The sequence below is a fragment of the Chaetura pelagica genome, unplaced genomic scaffold (assembly GCF_000747805.2).
Source record: "Chaetura pelagica isolate M959 unplaced genomic scaffold, ChaPel_1.0 scaffold222, whole genome shotgun sequence".
Taxonomy (NCBI): domain Eukaryota; kingdom Metazoa; phylum Chordata; class Aves; order Apodiformes; family Apodidae; genus Chaetura; species Chaetura pelagica.
The window spans coordinates 1,475,549-1,498,423 of record NW_009952711.1 but is presented as its reverse complement, the minus strand read 5'-3'; the positions used below and the strand labels follow the sequence as shown (position 1 = coordinate 1,498,423).

The 22,875-nt window shown below is 41.1% G+C and overlaps 1 protein-coding gene across 2 annotated transcripts in view; it reads right to left on the bottom strand.

Moving 5' to 3' along the window:
• Window positions 1-1,528: 1,528 nt before the first annotated feature.
• The window catches only part of DAPK2 (death-associated protein kinase 2), a 42,787-nt gene continuing 21,440 nt past the window's right edge, over window positions 1,529-22,875 (bottom strand). The window contains exons 3-11 of one of the 2 annotated variants that reach the window (XM_009994372.1): window positions 18,840-18,978; window positions 15,720-15,849; window positions 14,474-14,522; window positions 13,798-13,824; window positions 10,285-10,437; window positions 8,444-8,489; window positions 2,373-2,462; window positions 2,116-2,196; window positions 1,529-1,603 (exon numbers count right to left, since the gene is read on the bottom strand). In XM_009994372.1, the coding sequence (XP_009992674.1) occupies window positions 1,529-1,603; window positions 2,116-2,196; window positions 2,373-2,462; window positions 8,444-8,489; window positions 10,285-10,437; window positions 13,798-13,824; window positions 14,474-14,522; window positions 15,720-15,849; window positions 18,840-18,978 (790 nt within the window). Of the gene's footprint in view, window positions 1,604-2,115; window positions 2,197-2,372; window positions 2,463-6,902; window positions 7,539-8,443; window positions 8,490-10,284; window positions 10,438-13,797; window positions 13,825-14,473; window positions 14,523-15,719; window positions 15,850-18,839; window positions 18,979-22,875 lie in introns of those variants that run through there. The other variant, XM_009994371.1, reaches the window with a different exon arrangement.

The window sequence follows — 22,875 nt, the reverse complement described above, 5'->3', positions numbered from 1 at the left end:
CTTTCTTCCCCATTCCTAGCCCAGCTTCACCTCTCCTCCCCCTGACCCTCTCACACTCACTCCTCTCCACTGCTTTTTCCTCCCAGCCACCTCCTTCATTTTATGCATCTTCTCTCAAATCCTACTTTCTGCCTCTCTCCTCCAACACTTCTCATACATTTCATTCCTCTCACAGAAATATTCTCTCATCAATTGCATTTTAGTCTCTGCCGAAACAAGGGCACAAAGCTACAAATAAAAATAGCAGATTTTTATTTCTTTCTCTGAAACTGGAATCAAAGCAAAATTAACCTGATACCAGTTTTCAGCATCAGTTCACACCTTCAGCTCTAAAACCTCAGCTCAGGTGCGACAACAATAAAGTCAAACAAACCCACTCTCCTTGTCAATCTGTAGTTGTTTCTAGTAGGCTTGCTTTCACAGTTTTTAATTTATGAAATGGCAAAATATGAACTTCTAGCAACTCAAACATTCAATGAAAAAAATAACCTAGTCTATGCATGTTTTTGGTACCAATTGAACAATATTGGTTTATAAACTAAGATAATTAAAATGATGCAACTTCCTAGCACAAAGAAGTTACGTCAGTATCAAAGTGCTTAATTTTTCAATTTGGGTACAACCCACTGAATAAAACACAGATATTTGCAGTTAAGGTTGCATGTAAACAGCACCTATACAAATAGGTGTTAATGAATCTCCAATTTGCTAACAATAAATTAAAATAGTAACAAGATCTAATAAAGACTATTTCTTTATATACCTCGAGTTTTTAAGTGCCCTGTTCTGGTGAAACATCCTGCCATCATTCTGTAAAAACACTCTTTGGGTACACGGAAGTCATTTCAGAACTTTTTCTCTTTTTCATCCATAAATTGTCTTGGTCTCTCATCCTCTCAGGCCAGGATCAGTTACACTGACAATGGCAGTTGGGTTAGCCAAGGATGAGGGCCAGAGCAGTTCTTATTGCAGTACAGAACTGTTACTGCTAGGTTCATTAAATGAAGGTTATGATACCCAATGGCACTATGGTTTTTCTCTTCAATGACAGCAATAACAGTGCTGCAGACAGCTAACAAAGCCTGTCAGATATCTGCCATCAAATATTTATGCTATTAACAAATATAAAAAAGGTATTAAAATTTTTCCTTGAGACTCAATAACAATTTCCCTGAATGAAATAACAACTTACACAGTCTTAATTGTGGTGCAGAATGTGAATTACTCTGCAGCAAAAGAGTATCAGCAGAACCTCTACATCCTTCTATCACAGATTGAAGTATCACTGAAATGGTCAGCATAAAAAAACACTCCAAAAGGTGCTTGTGCTGCAGCACTTCCCTGGGAATTCAGATCCCCACATTTCTAAAATGCTCAGTAGGCATTTAATAACATCATCCAGCTGTTGGTGTAGTTTGAGAAGCATCATACCAAGGGTTCAGACAAGAAGTCAAGATCCGCTGTCAGAGCTGCTTTTTTCAGCAAGGATGAGTTTCCCTTGTCTCCTGCCCATGGAATTCTCATTGCATTATGATATGCTGCTTCTCCTCTGATGGGTGGCTTTTCTTTGGGAAAGATCCTCACTGTCACTTTCACAGTTTCTCTGAAATGGAAAGCCCACAATGTTGCAGTCAGATAAATAAGATACCATGCTCCTAAACATGAGGTTCCAATATTATTAGTCTATCATCTATTGAGAAAAGCAGAGCTAAGAGAAAGGTCACAGTTTCATTCCAGAAGCCCACCTGCACTGTAGGGGCCCCCACCCTCTGTCCCACAGCTGGGCACAGGAGCGGGCTTTCCACAGCTGCCCACTCCTCAGACAGCACAGCCACTGCCATGGTATCCAAACATCATCTGCAGCCCCCAGGCTGCTCCTTTACAGAATCAATGTGCTAGGACCTACAGGGTTTATAGAGTCAACACCCTGCTCAACATTTCTGTCACAATAGCCCAACTGACAGCAGCATTAAAAACACATGAAGGATGCCACGGTCCATGGGGTTTCCCACTCAAAACCACTGCCATCCTGTCAGGCTGTGAAACCATAATAAGGCCAGTAAAAACCACTACACAGCAAAACTTCCCTTCTTCCCACAAGAGAACTCTACGTACCAAACTTTCATCCTCCATCAGGACCTTTTTCACCAGTGAACGAGAGAAGTGATTGCACAGTGAGACAATACGGTAAGAAAGCTATGGAGAGAGGGAAGAACAAGAATTTGACCACACACATGCAGTGCAGACATATCCAAACACATTTCATTTATCTACTGTGTATTACCATTTTACATCCAAGCTCTATCTTGCCCTCTGATCCCATCAGCCCTGGGGAACATGAGAGGAAAGGAAGGAAAGGCTTGGGGTCATACCTTCCATCGCCTCCTAGCATATTGCCTTTTGAAGCTTTCCATGTTAACAACAGATGATTGCCGAACCAAAGCTTGTTGCTTGTCCATTGGCTAGAAGATAAGAGAGCAATTTTATTGCTTGGATCACTGTCATGCATAAAATAAATAAGATTCTTCATGTGCTCTGGAGCTGGCTGGAAAGAATGTTGGCTGGAAAAGCTGCAGATTCATATAGATTAGAGCAGAAGAAAAATAATTAAATGTAGTCCTGTGCCTGGAAAGGACCCCCTTGATTTCAAACAAAATCCTAAAACTAGTGTATAGTCAGTGGTCACAGTTGGCCCTGTGCAGAACATTGTTCTTAAAAGTTCCACTGTTCCCCTTTTCCAGCCACTCAACGTGGCACAGAAGGTGTATCACATGGCATGGACTTTAGCCTCCACTCTGCCTCTAGCTTCATAATGATCCACATAAAATCCAAACAAACAGTCTGGGAGTGGCTTTTCTAGCCAAAGAACAGGGTGAAGGAAAGCCAGATAAAAGAGAGGTAACTAAGGGGTGCTAAGGCCATGCTTTCACTATGGAAAGTTGCCAAGGGGCCATCTCCATTTTCTCTGAACTGAGCTCGTACCAGCTGGCCTTTCTTTGTGTCCCTCTTTCTTAAAGGCACTGGGAGAGGAGCTAACAGGTTCCACAGAGGCCTGACAGCAAGGAGGTGGAGCTGTTGTCAGTACAGCAACAGCACCACAGCACACTGCTGGCTTGGCACATCTTTGTTGGAAATCAGGATGGAACCTGCATCATCACACTGTTAGGTCCTGTGCTACCTTCTCAATTTCCAGAGAGAGTTATCAGTTTGCCCTTTACAGGGGGATTTTAAAAACCAAGATATATTAGAGCTCTTTCCCAACTTCCAGCATGCAGCTCTTAATTTTATTCTAGCACAACTCCTCTGAATTATACTCTTACGTTTTTCTTTTACCAGGCTGATTTAAACACCATAGAAGAAAAAAAATTATGTGCTCTGCTATAGAGACTTCAAAGATACATAGAAAAGTTTGAGGCAGTCAGTTCAGATCTGAACATGGAAAACATGCAAATTCATGTGAATGTGAAATATGGATAACTTCAAAGAGTCCTACAACCCAAACATTAAACAGGTACCAGAGAGGAGCCCTTTCCAAAGGATGGAGACTGCACAACCCCTTTGGGCAACATGTTCCAGTGAATAACTGCTTATTTAATAAACAAGTTTATTTGCCTTTTTTTAATGTTCAAATGGAATTCCTGTATTTCAAATTGTGCCCACTGCATTTTGTCCTGTCCCTGGATACCACTGAGGAGAGCCTGGCTCTGTATTCTTTGCTCCATTCCACCACATACTCAAACAGATTGAGAAGATCCTCCTCCTTTTTAGTATTAATGACAAGGATACATGCTAAAGCACATCTGAAAAACCTCAGGCTTTGTCCTTTAACCATACCCAGCATAGGACAGCACAAGACTTTGACACCCTGGGAACAAACACATGATAAAAGAATTGCAATACTCGAGTATGGAGAAATAGGAATTTTAAAAAAATATAATCAGAATTCAGACATGTGCCTAAAATTTCTGGATGCTGATCTGGTGCAAAGGAACAGATGTTCTTCAAAACCTGACACAGTCCTTCTGACAGTGAAGGAAGCACCTTTGAACTCCAAAACACCATCAGTATTTGAACAGACCAGATAAATGTATGTAACAGATTGAGGGGGAAAAAAAAAAAATCCAAACCAGATCTGGTAAAAGTGAAAAGAGAAAGGCCAGGAATGAATCCTTCAAAGATTCAGGAGTTTACAGAATGACAACCATTCCAACAGTTCTGATCTGCATAGGTAGAAGGTAGATAACCCAGAAATATTTATACTGGAATGCAACAAAGCCAGGCACCTGAAAAAGCAAAAGTAGAAAAGAAGAAAGGAAAACACATCAGTGAAGACTTAAATCTTTCTTTCAGCAAATAATGTATAAGGTTCACAAGACAACAAATTCACTTTTCACATCAAATGCTACAGAAATAGCATTTGTGCAGCTCTCTCCACAGTAATTCAAGAAACCACATTATCAGCTAGGCCTTTTTTTCTTTTAGATGTACACACCATCTGCATACAAAAGAACAGGGACATTTAGGCATTAAATATCATTTCCTCAAGCTGTAAATTACTTGCACGGTGCAGCACAACACTGAGTAGAAATCAATTCAAAGTGGAAAAATGTCACTGGCTAAATGTCAGCAGTACAATCATCATGAAAAATTTCTGATTGCACTTTCAGCAGTAGAACTGTCACTGAATCAAAATAGCTCACTTCACAGTAGTCTGGACTGTTAATAACTGCCTTTAATTTCTAAGTAGCCTGCAAACCAGTGTCCTTGTCATTTTCTGAATCATCAGACTACCTCTCAAAAGCAGTATGTCAGTGACCTCCTTCAGCTCAGAGAGCACCAGCCTCAAGGACTGAATCACAACAATATAAACCTCACCCAAACACACTCAGTAACAGAATGGCCTCATTTAGTGTCTTCTCATCATGCCAGTGCATTCACTCCTGAAGAAAAATCTACATTAATAGAGAATGAGATCATAGAATCATGGAATTGTTTTTAGTTGGAAAAGATCTTTAAAATCACTGCTGAAGGAAGGAAGACTCCCAAGAGTCTTTTCTGCAGATATTAACTCTTACTCAACTTAAGTTACTTCCTAAGAATTAAAACTCCCTCAATAAAAAAAATCCTGTGTTCCAGTTCCCCTGGACAGTATTTCGTGGGTCCTCTAGCTCAAAGGAACCTGCAGAAATGATGACTGAAGCATTTGAGAGAATAAAAAACAGAGATAAGTAAAATTCTCATTACTGTTTGCACAGTAGAGCCACGTTCTCCCCAACCATCAGCACCAGCTTGCCAGGGACCTCTCCTGGCTATCTAAACTACTTTGAAGCTTTGAAAATTTTACGTCTCATGTGAAGAAAGATGCCACAGAGTGCACATCCAGTTTCCATCTCCCACCAACTACCATGACATGAGTAACAATACCCCTATTGAGTAACTCTGAATTTTAACCACCTCTGCATGTCTTGATGAGGACATGGCAGTGATGGCTCCACTGTACTCCACACAAACATGGACAAGAGTGTGCTTTCATCTTTTTATCTCAAAGTTATGAACAACAACAGTTGGATTTAGTTACACTCTTAGTATGCACTTCTATGGAAAAGGAGGATGGAGGCTGGGCAGTGAAAGACACTAATATGTAAGATCCACTCTAGATGCACTGGAGCAGTGATGCAGGGAAGCCTGGCTACCACCTCACTCCTTCTAGTAGCCCCAGTCCCCTTGCAGCAGATTCAAACAGCTGAGCAAAGGGGCTGTAAACCAGCTGCAAGACCTGGGCTGGCAACTCTTTTCAGTACACAGAAGTTTGACATCTCTTTTTCAGACACTAACTACACCATCAGGGAACAACTGCCTCCTGCATAAAAAACTATTTATTGTAGCCAGAAATGAGATGGGTACATCTGTGAATACTAATACAGTATAATCAAAAAGACAGCAGGGGTCTGATTCAAATTTGGGCCAGCATATTTTTTTTTTCCACTTTCCAAAACTAAATAAAAGTTAAAATCTTCACAGCAAGGACACTAGTCTCTAATCTCACACCACAGATTAAATTAGTTGTACCTTTGTCATCATCTTTACTGCAGAAAACAAAACAGGTCTAGGTTATCATTTATCACTCACAACTCACAAATTAATATTTGCACTTTAAAATTACATACACAGTTATTTGGTCAGTTCTTTACAAGTTCCCAATTGTGCCTTTTGAATAGGATTCCTTTGGTATAGGACAGAAAACATAGCTGAATTTTAAACTAAAGGATCAACCAACAGCTAATACCTTTGATGGTAAAAGATTTCACCCTGCGTAACTGGCCTAAAAAAAATATCTTTTCTTGATCAGTAGCCATTTCACAAGGAATTTCCAAAGCAGTAGCTAAATGTTAAATTACTACACCATTTACCTTTTTTACAGGACAGATTTAACCTTTGCAAGTATTTCTCTCACAGGGTCTATAGAACTGCCTGCAGCAAGTCTACATGACTATTCCCTCCATCCAACCAAAGATGCTACCACGAGATTTTTTTCATTTCCAGGCCCCCAGCTTCTACTAAGTACAGACTGACCTACTCTTTTATCCAAGTTAATTACTTATTCATCTTCAGGAACTGTAACACAAGAGGAAGTATGATACAGGCAATGCAAAAGGCTGTAGGGTTAGATCTGGCCATAACCCTTACAATCTCGTTCCCGTAAATTCAGATGCCAAACAAGGTAAAAAAACTTCAACACTAAAAACCACTGGGACTTCATGGTTTTGGGGAGCATCTTGGGCAACACATTGGAATTTTGGTTCTAGGCGATGTTTTTGTGCAGAATCTATGCACTGAAAACTTTTTAAACTGCTGCCCACTGGAACAGACAACAAGCCCTGAACTGAACCTGTTCTACAATACTACTGATTTGATTTTGCTACATCAAGATTCAGCCCTGCAAGGAATTCTTCACAGCGCGATCTATTTAACAGCTCCACTAGTGACTCGTTAATGTCTTTGTTGAAAACAGAGTCAAAGTTCCCGTTCACACAGGCTTCACTTTCCAGTTTAAAACCACTCATTAAATCCTGTATCCACTTGAGTTCCTCAGAAAGTTCTTGACTGAGAGAGTCATACTGAATCTGCAGATCAGCATATTTCCCAGTTATGCCGGTAAGACTGGCACCTACGGTCTTGATGTCATCCCTCAGATGTCTCTTCAGGGACTCAGTCTTACGGTATTCGTACCTCAGCTGAGACAGCTTGTGCCTCACACTTTCGCTCTCTTCTTTATACCAGGCTTCTTTCTCATTGTAAATGGAAACCAGAGCATCAATGTCCTCCTGCAAGGAGTCGTGGGATGCAGCCAAGGTGCTGAAACTCTGCTCTGTAAGTGAAAGGTCTTCCACTACCCGGGCAAAGCGCTCAAAGTTGATGTAGGTATTATTGGGAGGCATGCTGGAATGGCACTTGATGGTGTACTCCCTCAGGCGTTTTGTCTTCAGCTGTGTGTTCTCAGTCTTCTTGTTTTCTTGGACTTTGGTTTCTTCTTTCAGCTGGTGAGTCATCAGACAGAGGAACCAGTATTACTGAATGTTTACAAGACAGTGCAGTAACTCACAAGCTCTACACAAAGGATGCAGACCAAACTTCCACAATGCTGGGTGAGTCTCTGCTCCCACAGATTTTCCTTCATGCATTTGATTAAAAGAAAAAAAAAACAAACAACACAACAAAACAAACAGACAAACCCAAAAATCAATGTGACAAGTGATGTGCGTTCATTCCGACGTGGTAAGTGTGAGTAACAGAGCTGCAATTTATTTTCCTGTTAATTTTTAGGCAGTTAACACTCTCAAAGCTATCAATATTGTAAGAGGAAACCAACAATCCTGAAAACACTCCAGTTAATGTTTTGTGCACTGGAGAGCAAAAACTGAATTCCAAACATCCTCGTTATTTGTGCTGAGATTAGCTAAACGTGTTCAGTGAGAAACTGATCCACAAAAGCAAGCAGTATTTATGATGAAATAACAGAGACAGACAGACAAATGTAAGGAAATCAACATACTTGGCAAGGTGGTTATATCTTGTGATAAATTATATTTTGTACATTGGCTGTAGTTAACTCTCAGCTCAGGAAATCACTAAACTCAAAACATAGTATATGTCCATGCAAACAGAGAAGGATGCAAAAATGCAAAGACCAGTCTAGGGTAGGATACTGTGCAACAAACATCAGAGCTTTGTCACTCTCTTCTGGGAAGCTATAATAATGAAGTAATTTGCAGAAATCCAAGTATTTTGTCAGACCCAACCAATTTCTTCCCAGCACATCTCTCTGAAACACCAAGGGTCACTAAGTACTTAGAGGGCAGTTTGCCATTAACACTCCAATAAGAACATCATCTCTGCATTGTTCACGGTAAAAAACAAGATCTATCTGTTTATTCAGTCTTACCGTTATCCAGGGATGAGACAGAGCTTCCTGGATTGTCAGCCGCTTCCTGAAAAACAACACACAAAAAACCAGTCTGGAATGAGAAATACCTGGTACACAAGTCCATTGACCCACAGTTCTCACAGGCTTCATATCTATCGAGATAATAGCAGGACTAACTCTTGAATTTCAAGGTTATGTTTCTCCATGAGGCCTGCATATTGCTTGTGTGTAGTTTAGTAACTGGTTTAAGTTTCAGTAAGGAGGTGAACTCACTCCACACGATTTTAATTCTTACTTAATCAAAATCTACCTGTATTTTTGTGTTCCCTTCCATAAAAAGTGATAAAGTATTACTTTGTTTTGTTTATTCTACATGCTTAAAAAAGGAATTATTCCTATATACATCTATATAGATCTATATACATATATATATACACACACCTATATAGATCTATATACATATAAATACACATCTATATACATCTCTATACAAATATATTTCTAATACAACTGTGTCTGAAACAATGTAAACATTAATTATACCAGAACTTCCCTTTGGAACATGACATTACATCACTGCAGGAGCTGCCACTTCCTGAAAGCAACATTTTTGAGAACAATACCTCAAATCTGATCAAACCTGATCAATCCTAACTTCCTTCTGCAGTGTGGCAGTTCAGTGAACAGCTCACTAAGAGCATGGAGAACCAAAGGCAGAAACAGAGCATTGCACAGGGACTGCCTCTGCACCCAGGACAAGTATCAGTGTCACTGATGTCCCCTTGTTAAAAGGAGGCTGCCAGACCTGTGCAAACCCCTTGTCAAACCCCACCTACTCCAGTCTATTCTAAGGCCTGAGGATCTGCAGAAATCTTCACTCAACAGCTTGCCTCTTCCCCTCTAATACCTCCTTTCTCCCCTGATGAAGCCATGAGAACGAACTGCAATGGCCTGACTTCTCTCCAGGACAACCAGGGTTATAGGGAAGGAAATGCTACTTCTGCATGCACTTTATGAAACGTGTGAAAAAAAAACTGAAAAAAGGTCTGTGGCTCCTACAAACTCGGAATGAGGATCTGCAAAACTCTCACACGAACTCTAGGGGATTGCAACAGATACAGAAGGCACCATTTCACTAGGAGCGCATGTCAAGATCTTTCTGCCCTTGCAGCACTGGGATCATGTTACATTTCCAGCCCCGCCTCCAGCCAGGGCTGAGCTGATCAGGGAAGCTGGAAGAGCCGCTGCGAGTAAGAAACGAAACTTCAGAAACCTCTGCAGGGCAGAGGAGAGGGGGAGGTGAGAGCAATACGAGTTCCTGAAGGAACCTCGTGGGAGGGACTCATGTCAGAGGGGTACGTGAAGGGCCCTGTCCCACGGGAGGGACCCACAGTGGAGCAGGGGAAGGCTGTGAGCAGAACCAACCTGTGAGAGGAACTGATCTGAAAGCCCCCACTCCCCATCCTCCTATGCTGCTGATGGGGAGGGGAAGGAGGGGTGGGGGAAAGGTATCTAAGATTGGGTCTTGCTTTCTTTTTCTCCTGTTCGGAAAAATTAAATGTGTGGTTTTTTTTCCTCTCCTAGGCTGAGTCTGTTTTGCCCATGACCAGAACTGGGGAGCAAAAACCTCTCTGTCCTGTCTCAATGCATGAGCTCTTGGATGTTCTCCTCCCTATCCCACACTGGATCAAAGCCCCCACACTATTCCTGGGGTTTCTGGGTGCAGTGATGACCCCAGGACACAGCAGCATCCTGAACAGCAACACACAGTGCAGGGAAAGCTTGGCAGATTGCTCGGCAGGCTACACCTCAGCAGGGTTATCTCAGAGACAGATGGATCTTTCTGAATTTTCACTTACCTGGTATCTTTCACCAGGAGTTTCCGAATAAAATCTTTTGCCAGATCACTGGTATTGCTGAAAAATTCTTCATCAAATTCATAATTCACAGCTGTGATGTTGGCAAGTGTTTCTTGTTTTGTTTCTCCAAGGAAAGGTGAGGCTCCGCTGAGCCTGGAAAAGCCAGAGAGAAGAATAAATTGGAAAAATAAACAGCAGAGATCCCCTAATGAAGTTACAGAGACTGTTTAACACACTTTCGGGACATTTGTGGATCTTGTGTTGTAGCAGCCACGTCATGTGGGAAACAACAGGTCCATCTTTGGCTCACTGCATCTGTGATATGAGTCAGACTCATCTTGAAACCCCTAGTGCAGCACTGATGTGTGCACACAGACAGAAATGCAGAGATTCTCCTCTTCTGAACATCTTACTGAAATCACTGCTGGTCAATCTAGAAAATGGTTCCACTGAGGAGAGTCTCTGGGAACCCACAAACACTACCAGGCAGAAGCTACTATCAGCTTCAAGCAGGTAGGGTTTCTATAGGATCTCTTTGGGTAGGAAAAGCCCAGTCCCTGCTGCTTTTCTGCCTGCAAAGCTACTGACAAGTCCCCTGCACAGTGGGTTCAGCCAAGAGACCTTCCTCAGCTGGAACCAAAATACCACGTGTGATCATAGTGCAAAAGTCAGGAGCATGGCCTTGCCTAGGAACCATCTCCACCAGAGAGGTAGGGCTGCACTGCTCATTAAAAGGAATCCAAAAATAAAAGGACTTTGGTTGCAAAAGAATCCAATTGTTTCTGAACAATGCAAAAATTCATTCTGTTGGCACTCTGCTCCAATATCATCATAATAAAAAGCCATTCATCAAACTCAGACAGAAAAAGCCTTTAATCTGCTTTGCCTATCTCAGCTGTGACTGGCGACCTGCATCTTTGATGACCATTTACCTCTGCTCCACAAAACCCAGCTGTCAGAATGGATTCATTGCAGACTCCTCCTGCCTTGCCTTCCCTCCCCCAGCCCACAGGGATGCTGACTTGCAATAGTTTGGTTTACAGGAAATGTTATTTATACCAAGGAAATTAATCTCATTCCTTTTAAAAAATCTTCCAGACTATTATTATGCTTATCTGTTATGTCTAGCTTTGCTAGCACAGCTTCAGGATGCAGCAGGCTCAAAACAGGACTGCAGCAAACTCCTGGGATTTAAATTGAGGGTTTGAATACTAAACTACTTGCTTACCTGATCTTGCTAAGCAGACCTTTTACTCTGCCTGTATTGCCACAACCACAGTGACTGGGAATTTGGAGGTAAGGAGAAAGTTAGATGGGACACCAGGGCCATTCTGCCCAGTCCCCAGCTACCACGTCACTGTATCCACAAAATACACCTTTGTGTGCATAAAGTGTTTCTTTCCTGTCCTTCCACAATCACACAATGAGACCAAGGCAGCTGACATAGCAAGGCAACATGAGTGAGATCCTCCAGTTGTCTTAGACGCTGTGAATTTCATCCCATAACCTGCTTATTAACAGGCTTTACATATTCCCTCTTAAACTTTTGTTCCATTTCTGTTAGCCACAAAAAAGGCTACAAGCAGGCACCTCACCACAGACCATGGACATTGTTCCAAAACCAAGGCTTGGTTGGAAACCTGCCCTAGAGCCCTGGTTTATTTTCCCCTGCTGAAAACTGTGCCATGAAGTAGCAGAAATTCCACCATTTGGCCCTTTGCTGGAAGTCAAAGCCAACAGTTCTCTGTTCTGCTCTGAATAGATTGGGTTTTTTTTTCCTTTGGGACTCAGTTTTGAGGTCTGTGAAATGGAAGGATTCTCAAATATTAACACCTAACGCAAATAACTTTTGTCACATCCTGACTCAGTGCCTGCAAACACCTAAGAGCAGAACTCAGTAATAAAAGCTTTGCCCTTACACCTCAGTGAATCACCCCACTGGTTGCTGAATTAAGGGCTGGTAGGCATTTTCATCTCTGATGATGGTATCCATTCAACTGCTGCCATGTTTGCTAAAGTAGTAATTAAACACACCCCATTTATTCAGAATTCTTCAGAACAAAAGGCTTTACAATTAACAGGCAATACCAGTTAGAGGCATATGGGTTTCTAGTACATAGCATATTATGCAAGCTGACCCCTCCCAACAGAAAAAGCATGCTCTTTTTTCTGGTCATTTGTAGGGAGAAAATCATGTAGGGAGGCAATCATTAGTAGCTAACCAGGTAAAACAATTATTCACTGGACACAGTACAGAAACCTACCTCATTATTCTGTCCCCAGGAAACGTTCTTGACTGCATGTTCCCAGGATGCCCATGGAACCTCATTTGTTTGAGAGGCTGAGCTTACCATAATTACCTAGTTTTATTTATCCATCACCAGTGGACACACTTTTCTTCTAAAAAGTATCTTTTTTCCCTTGTACTTACTGACTACAGTGGTACTCCCAATGAGCCTTTGCTTTACTAGCTTTAACAAGCCCTTTTTTCATAGACTCACAGAATGGTTTGGGTTGCAAGGGACCTGTAAAGATGATCGAGTTCTAACCCCTTCTAACCCCCCTGCATGGGCAGGGACACCTCACACCAGACCAGGTTGCTCCAAGCCCCATCCAACCTGCCCTTCAACACTTCCAGGGAAGGGGCTTCCACAACCTCACAGTAAACAATTTCTTCCTAACTTTTAACCTAAATCTCCCCTCTTCTAATTTAAAGCCATCCCCCCTTGTCCTCTCACTCCCTGCCCTTTTACAGAATTTCTCCCCAGCTTTCCTGTTGCCCCTTCAGGCACTGGAAGGTGCTCTAAGGCCTCCAGGGACCCTTCTCTTCTCCAGGCTGAACAGCCCCAACTCTCTCAGTCTGGCTTCATAGGGGAGGTGCTCCAGACCTTGGATCATCTTTGTGACCCTCCTCTGGGCTCACTCCTTCCTGTGCTGGGGGCTCCAGAACAGGACACAGAACTCAAGGTATTTTTTTTTCTCCTGTAAAATGAATTCTCAGTTCCCAGAGTCAACTCCTCTTCTCCTACCCAGGTTAAATTCACCTTTTTGAATATGGGTGACCATATTCATGCACATTAATCTAGACTGCTGCCTTTACAAGCAAACTATAACTTCTCTGCTTTCACCTGAAATATCTCACCTTCTAAATTGCCCTATTACATTTGTTTCCATCTCTGCACACACTGGTAGCTCATAGCCCTTCTTGTGAGCAACCAATATGCTTGGGCGTTTCCATCTTCTACCATTCAGAGCTGATGAGGTCCCAATAAGAAGCAGACATGCCCAGTGGTGCTACAGAGATTTATTCTTCATCTGCTCAGGATGCCTCTATTCCTCTGTCCCTTGTTTTAAACTTGACAAGGCTGCAGGACAACGTTTGCCCTTTAGTCAAACCACTGCCCCACCCTGTGTGTGCAGCTCCTTTCTTAAGTGCTGAAGGGAAGAGATGTTTTGTACTAGAGCAGTAGAGCTTTAGGAACACTTCCACAGGAGTGAATCTGTTGTACTCACAGTATGTAGGTGATGACTCCAATGCTCCTGAAAAACACAGGAGATTAGTTGCAGGGGTTCTGCATGACAACATGGAAAAGTCATTAGTGGCTGCTATACAGGCAGGAAAGCCATTGTGGCTTTAGATAACTGCCAATACCTCTCAAAGAATGGTGTTTCAGGGAAAAGGTGAATTTTATTTCAAGTAGTATGGACATTTGAAGTCTGTATTTCTAACCTAGCAGGTATTTACCACAGTACACATCAGAAACAGGAAGAAGCAGAAGCAAGGATGTTTTATTTGGGGTGACCTCTTTTGTCTGCCTCCTCAGCAGATCAGATTAGCACGCAGGTCTGCTCTGCATGCAGTGCTCTTATAAATAAAACTGTCAAAAGCACTGCAGGAACATCTTTTCAGAGTGCTCCTCTGCAGCAGACAGTGGCAAACTGTTAACTCTATAACTACCATCATTAAAGTATTTCATTTTAATTTTTCAGAAATCAAATCCTTATCATTTAATTAAAAAGAATGCATTAAAAATTAAAAGACAGAAGAGTTATCAACTCTCAGATATTAACTCTTAGGGGCTTTGGGGTTTGTTTGGTTTTCATTTGCTGCAGTAGAATGGATTCTATTCAGAGCAAACTGGGAAAAAGTGATAGTAGAGCAATGTTGAATAAAATGTTAAAAACTTACCACATATCTGCAGCTAGTCCAAGTGGTTCATAGTTTACTATTTCTGGAGCTGTAAGAAAAAATTAATCAAACAGCAGCAAGTGAGGTAACACGTTTTTACCAGGCTGAATTAGGTAGCAGGTCAAGAGTTACCAAAAGGGAGGAAGAAGGGCTGAGAAAATGAAAGGTAGTTATAGGATGCTCTGTTTAAAGTCTTATAGCTCTGACAGGAATTCAAGTTAACAGGTGTTCAGAAGACATTACATAGAGTAACTTGGAGCATAATGCAACTCAAGAATAAGGGTAAAGCAGGTATTATATACTAACAACAGTGCAAATTATAACAAATACAGTGTTTCTCCTCCCAAGGATATTGTTATCCCTAACAATCTGAGCTTTTATTTTTAACTGGTGCCATTAAAGCTAGTTTCTAACAGCCAGTGAGAAACACCCCTTGGGCAACAGATGGAAATTACATGCCAGGCTACATTGCTACCCATGTCAAACCTTCTTATCTTTATAAGAAAACACTTCCTTGTTGGAAAAGATCCCCATATAAGACTGCAGGCAAGAGAAAAGACCAAAGTGAGGAAATGTGTTGGCAAAAAAGGTGTTGGCAATGGCTGTGTTTAACTGGAATATGAATTATAATTCTCTCCCTGCCCTCTAACCCCCCAAAATCAACCCCAAAAATCTCCAACTGAAACTAGTAGAAAGGAGTTGGATTAATTACAAATCCAAGCAAGACAGATTAGAATTATGATTAGTGAGTAACAAAAAAATCAACCCCAAAAATCTCCAACTGAAACTAGTACAAATCCAAGCAAGACAGATTATAATTATGATCAGTGAGTAACAAAAAAGAGAATCAGATGGAAAAAATATAAAGAGAGGCAGTTTTATCTAGAAAACAATGACAGAGATACCCATGTAATTTTGTACTCATGTATTACACTGCAGAGACCTTACTTGCCCCAGGCAACAAATAAAAAATTATGTTTTGTATTTGCAGGATTTCACTATTTCAATCCTTAATTTATATCTCTAAATATTTATTTGGCAGCAACCTACTCTCCCAGGAACAGTACATCTGGTTTACAGAAAGCACCTTTCGCCTCCTCCAGAAAAATAAATCTCTAGATTTAGGTCACTTTGACACAAATGAGACTGAAACTGCCTCTATCCCTCACTTCATAACATAGAAAAGACGTTTCAGTTTCCTCATGGAACTTGCAAAATGAGACAAAGGAACAGGTCACTCACTCACCTACAAATTCTGGAGTTCCAAAAATGTTTTTAAATTCAACTCCATCTTCTATTTTGTGAGCCAGGCCAAAGTCAATGAGTTTGATGTGTGGAATAGGAATATTCTTGTCTAGAAGCATAATATTTTCAGGCTAAAAATAACAACAAAAAAAATCCATCTTTTTAAATTGTAACATTAATATCTTGGGAAACAATGGAGTTCTCAAGTGCTTTTTTTCTTCACATATACAACATGTCATAACAAAGAACAAAACCTGTGTTTAACTATTTACAATTCATTCTTTTAGGGAAGGGATGGCAGCTGTGAAATTTGACACCACTGAATGGACCAGAACTTCATACAAACCAAGCAAATGTAAACAAAGCAATACTTTCATTCCTTTAGTTTTATCTCATGCAAAATCTGCCTCTATCTTCCTGTTAGCAGTCCTAAGCTTATTTTCTTAAGGCTGGCTGTTGCCAGAATGGAAGCAAGCTACCCTTGCTTTCCCAGTGAGACACAAGTTCTTCACACATCTCTTTGTCTGTCGTTCCCTGACCTGACCACATGTGCCACTAGATTCTCAGCCCAGTAGCATGTGACAGAACACAAAGCAGAAGCTCAGTTTATCTTGTCCCTCCTTCAAATTGAAAACACATCTCCTAGATGCTGCTTGATCCTGGAGAAAAGCTGCACCACCGCTTACTGACCTGACAGCAATGCTAATCTGTTCTGTTCTTGGGATTTACACCAGGAGATCTCACCACTTCTGTCCTGCTGTCCCTTTACTGTATGGTAGCCCACTGAAAGATGCCTTATTAAATGCTTCTTGAGGGATTCTATTAACATCTGAACCTCCTTAGGAAAGGAAAATGTTCTTTTCTATGTGACTAAATTCACAGCTGCAACAAGGCCAGGAAAGATGTAGAACTTAATTATCTGAACAGTCCAGAAAATGGAAAGAGCAGGAATCAGAGGTCAGAGTGATGTTAAAAGAAAAGGTTTAAGTTACAAGATTACAACTTGACTGAGGACTATCCAGCTTTGGTCTTGCTGACTCCTTGGAAAGTATCTAGTCTGGAACAAAGACTTTCACTGAGGGAAGAACACAGATTTGGGACAACTGTAGCTCCTATGACAGCAAGCTACTTAAAGAACATGTAGTTGCTGAAGCAGCAACTGTGAAATTAAAGTTAACTTTTTTAACTAGACGTGGACTTTACCAAATATAATGGATACTTCATCAACTTACTTCTTCAACTGAATTCCTCAGCCTTAGTTACTCCCTACCATGGCTCTATTTCACAGGTTTCAGAGTAAACTCTGTGTTCAGTGTATGAAGAGCTTTAATGCATTGATTTGTCAAACTTACTCATAAGCCCAAGAACAACAGTGAGACAGTTTGATTATCTGCTGGCAGCTGCCAGGTCTTTTCACAGCAGATTCTACTGAGGAAGCAACTCTTGCTAACACAGACACACTCAGAACTGCACTGGGAAGGAGAGCATATGAATAATTTATTGCCATAGTCATTGGACCAAGAACATTTTAGCCTCAAGCTAACAAGTCTGGTTTTCTTCCATGGATCTAGGGCATACGTGTTCATCCCAGATACCTGATGTAAGCTTGATTACAACAGACTGAAATGGCAACAAGTCACAGTCACTGCCTCTTGGACGTTTTATTCCTGAGGTGGTCTAAGTCACTGTAGCTCCACTGCAGTCGACTGAGCCTTGTCAAGTGATGAGATCATTATCACTGCTTAAAAATACATGTCTAATTTAACTCTACCAAGACTCCAAACCTAGTCCTATAAAACCCAGGGGAGTTATTTTGTGAATGTTTTAGGTCATTTCATAATCACTACCAGTTAAATGATTCTTAACTTATCCTCTCTCAATTTCAGTCTTGCATTTCTTGTAACATCCTCATTGGCCACCTAACATTACTGGTATTAAATATCAAAATTAGTAGGTAGGAATCAGTTGCACCTATATTCTAACAATGATTTTGTGCCACTGGATATGACACTATTTTCTAACACACAGTGAAAATTTTCTGTCTTTGGCTTCTGGATTCACATAGTAATTTCAAAATTAAGTGCACATCCTTAAAATGTTCACACATCTGCTACACCTTTCCACATGCACCCAGTGAAGATTCAGATGGTAGTTTGCTCTTAGGCTAGATGTGATTTGTAATTACTACATATATGCCATTAACACTGACCCAAGACCAAGCAATTTAAGACATAGACAGCATTAGACACACGCTCAGCACAAAGAATCACTATATATGTGTGCTGAGAATCTGGGTCTAGCTATAGCATACAATATCCTGGATTTAAAATTAGGACAAGAAAAATGTAATCTAGCACTAGAGTTTCTTCTTTTTTCCTTAATCTTAAAACAGTTCCCTCCTTTGTTTTATTCTACTTTCTCCTAGGGGATAAGTGCATTTTGAATGTATTTCTGGAAGCAGCAATATTTGAGGTAGCCAGTTCTGTAGCTCTCAGCCTGCTCCTGCATTTCTTCTAGCCCCAAGAGTTTCACTTCCTAGGACTCCTACCTTCACAGAAGCATGTTCTCCTAGGCAGGCCACAATCAAAAGAAGAGAAAATCTCTTCTATATTGACTAAGCCAGTTGTACTGATAGAAAGATGTCACCTGACAGGGCAGGAAGAGAGCTCTGTGTGATGTGCTTTCAGGGTCTCTAGCAGCTAAGAAAGCAGGGAGTCTTTCTGTTAACAATTCTGCACTGGATGACACACACTTCTCAGGTACTTCTAAACACAGTGGGGGCTGGAAGCAGCAGCAGTTGTTTGTAGCTGCGCCTGGCTTTCCTCTTCCCAAAAATGCATTTCTTATGCACATCATTCTAATGTTTTTATTACTTTTTAAAAAACAAAATGCTTTGGATGATACCACAAATGCAAATAGTTGAAAGATGAAGACTTACAATTTCTTTTTCTCAGTCAGTAAATATATAAGCCCATCTAAAAGCTACCAGGCTTTTTGGTGGAGCATTCAGCTGTGAAGTGCATTTAGAATGGCCTTACCTATTATTTTAGGCATGTTATCAAGTAATTTGTAGAAGATACAATCTGCCATTAAAAAAACAAGTTTAAATCAGCCTCTTTACCTTTAAATCAAAGTGAGCAATTTTCTTAGAGTGAAGGTAATTCACACCATCCAAAATCTGCTTGATGAATCTGGTTGCTTCCTCTTCACTCAAAGACTCCTTCTGTGCCAAGAAGTCAAAAAGTTCCCCTCCAGAAACCCTGCAAAACACATCAGAAAGTGTCCTGTTATCTACTGCATTGTAAGACATAAAATAAACACAAGCACAGACAAGTAAAGTAGCAAGTCCTCCATACTGGTAGAGAAAGGCCACAATTTCAGACAGTCTGGAGTTTTGTGTTCTGTTCCCAGGTGTGCCAGCAGTTCCTTTTGGCTTCAACTCTCTTCCCTGTAAACTAAGGACAAGGTTTTCCTAACTCATTGATACTGCAAGGTTTGATTCATCAAGGATTATCAAGCACCAAAGAAAGATACACCGTTTGATGTATCTACAGAGACAGGCACATATTTCAACAGGCAACTTTGAGGTTAACCACTTCAACTACTCTTCAATATTTTTGTTTTGGATGAGATAAATGAAATACAAGAAGTTGTAATACTCAATAACTGGTAAAGAAATACTTTTCTTAAAGGTTGCTGTATGAGGCACAAAGATCTGCCAACAGAATGTATTTTCTTTCCAAACCAGCCATTATACTGCTCTAATACAGATTCTTGCCTGACATAACCAACAGGAAAGCATTTATTTTGTGCTGACTTTTTAAAAAGAAAGCAGATTCTTGCAGCTCAGAAGGTACCTAAAGTTGTTTTCCCAAATAAATAAAGTGCTTTTAGTTATTCTGAGTTTTCACAGCAAAATGTAAACACATTCCATGCATATTTAGCACAGTGGACTTCTGCTGTCATTTTTGTGCCTTGCATTGAGAGCTCCAGTGCTATTTTTCTATATATTATGAAACAAGACAATCTAGATATTGAATTGGGCATTGTTTGCAGTTGTTATTTGTAACTATGTTTATATTTATTCTTTCCAGTTCACACTGTTATTGATTTATTCTCATTCAAATGTACTGTTGGGGTACCCACAAAGCAGTTTTTGCTCTTGGGCTCAGGTGTGCCACCCATCTATGATCACCATTCAGAGTGCAAGCACAAGCCTTCAGAGATGCAACAATTACTTTGGAAAACAAGCTTCTGGCCCCACTGTTGCACGAAATGCCTATAAAAGCACCAACAGGTTCAATGCTTTGAGTCAACTAAGTTCTGTGACTCACAGACAAGTTAGATCACACTGTGCACTGCACAGGTCTTCCCTGCAACCATTCCTCTGGCCCATGCTCCCACACAACAGTGGCGGTGACAAGATGACTATTCCCTACCCTGCTTCCTTCAGAGTAAACTATTCTGAACAAAAACTCCAAAGAGAAGGCAACTGCAAACAAGATCAATGTGCCAAAAGCCACAAGGACACTGGGATTATTTCTCAGCTTCTACTGTTGCTGTAGGTGACAACAGATCATGATGCTCCAAAGGCAGAAATTTACAGAGGGCCTATTGACTTGAGCATTGATTACTGGGTATGTTTTCACAACTCCCATAGAAACTTTCTAAGCAACATGAGGCAAGACACTTCACCTGGACAGAAGTCACCTTGCTTCACTGGGGCAACTTCAAGTAACTTGAAGCTCTAATTATGACAACTAAATGACTGTCAAACTAAAATAAACATATGACACAGGAATATGTTGCAACTGCTGTCCCTGGCTGCTAACACCTTCTTCCTATTAATCTCATTTACTCAGCCTATGAGACTTATATTAGGTTTCTGATTTTCTTTTTAGGTGACACATTCCAAGGGTCTCAGCACTACCATCAGCCTTGCTGCACAGGTTTTGCTTTACCCTGTGCATTTCACAAGCTAGGGAACTCTGTCTCCTTCCTGTGCTGTAGGTAGGTTTAGGGCCCTTGATTCATTAGTTTCAATATTGTTATAGCTGACTGTAGTGATGTGACAAGCTAGCAAAGAAATCCGTAAGTAAAACCTGATGGTCACTTGGTAAATCCTGTGTACAGAAAGCAGGCCAGTCCCATTTTTTAATAATTTCTACTCCAATTGCACCTAAGCAGGCACCTCTGGCAGGCACCATCTTCCAGTGAGCAGGCAAACAGCTGTACTGGGATACTTTCTTGAATCTTTCTGGAATTTAACCATGCAGACACACTGCTCTCTCTTTCTCCTTTACCCTATAGAATCTCTTTGGTGATTGTTCCTTAAGGTGGACTCTTCAATCAGGACTTAGAATAAAAAAGTTCTCTCAGCCAGACTGACAGCCCACAACCTCAGGAAGATCCTGGGCAACCAGCTTGGCCAGGGCATCAATGAACTAACTGTACAGCTGGCAAGAATGAGGATCAGAGATTTACTTGCTAACTCCATGCTTTATTTTCCCTCTTCTCTCTAGTTCACTCCAACCTTGAATCAGGTTAGGCAGGGGGGACTTCCAAGGTATAGAACACAACATAAAAAGGAAAACACAAAAAGATTCAGATTATGAAGCCCCTTTGGAACTTTATTAGCAAAAGATTCCTTCTTACAGGAAATTATTCCTTCTTACAACCACCACATGGGCATTTCATTTTCTGAAGGTCAGAGACTGGCACACATTACAAATAGTACATTTATCTCCAGTCTCCTATGGTACAGCCTAAGACATTGGCCTAAGCTGCAGAGATCTTCAAAAATAATCTAATGAAAAATTCAGTAGAAGAGACCTGATGATTTCTCATTAACAAAGACTCAGGCTTTAAGAACAAGCTTGAGTAAATTGTAGAAATAGAGTGGTACACAGTTCAGTGCAGGGTCACACTTATCCAAGTTATGCACCTGAACTCAGAGAAACCCTCTGGCAGAAGAGACTTAGCAATCCCAAAAAACAGTCATTATGGAATCCTAGGGAAAAAAAAGCAGATCTGCACTAACTCCTTTGCAGTAAAATACTCATAACTGCACTACAAATTACATTTGAACATCCAGCGAAGTGTGTTCTCTACATCAGCACCCATCTGTAAAAGAGTAAAGGGAAAAATCCCTTTCTCTGGTTCTTTTTCCCTTTTACCATGTCACCTTATTCTCATGACAAACAAAGCAGCAAGCAAACCTTTGCTCCTCCTTCCAAGTCCAATGAAAGGCAAATGACCATGCTGCCTTACTTCTTGGAAACAGCTACTTACTTTGTGTACACAACCTTGACACACAACAGTAGAGGAGACTGACTCCAACCTGCCTTTAGGCTGGTTTTGTTTGGACAAAGCAGCCTGAAGGCAGGGCCCAAAGAACAGAAAGGTCACAAAAAGCTGTGGGGAACACTGCCCTGCACAATGTCCAGAGGAAGGGCAAAGTGTGTACCTGCCAAACTGCACGTAACTGCAGCAGGGTTGGCAATGCTCTTCTGCCCTTCAACACCTGCAGAATCAGCCCTTGTGTGAAGAGGAGGTAGTCTTGCCTGTGCAAGCAGTGAGTTTGGGAGGTCAACATTTTAGTCAAAGACTCTTTTAAACACCAGGGTAGCTCCTTCAATTAATCAAGAATACTAGGGACATTCTTGTGAAGCTGAAGTCTGCTGTAGCTTACTGTAAGATTAGTTGGCCAGGTGCTGTAATGCTTATTCTGATAAACTGCAGGGAGTACAAGACTAATATCAGAGCATCAGGAGGAGAGATCATCTGTTTACAGAGAAAATTTAATTATCTTTATTAGCAATTACCATCACCCTCAATTTGTATGCAGCAGCTGAATGCAGTGGCCTTAATCAGGCCAAAACTCAGTTGCACTCAGCTTTGTCCAAGTGCAGTAAGCTGCACTGACAGCAGGACACATAAATCGTGTCAGGTCACACGAGGACAGGAAAAGAGTCATGAAATGGGAGGTTGTTTTAGCAAAAAGTAGCTGCGAGTCAGAAAAACCAAGCTCCTCTCCTGTCTTCCAGTGCATGGCTACAGAGACCAACACCTGGCAACAGACAGACACTTAAAAATGAACAGATGCTTTTCATCACTCCTATGCCATCTGCCAGCAGCCACACTGATCTCCAGGAATG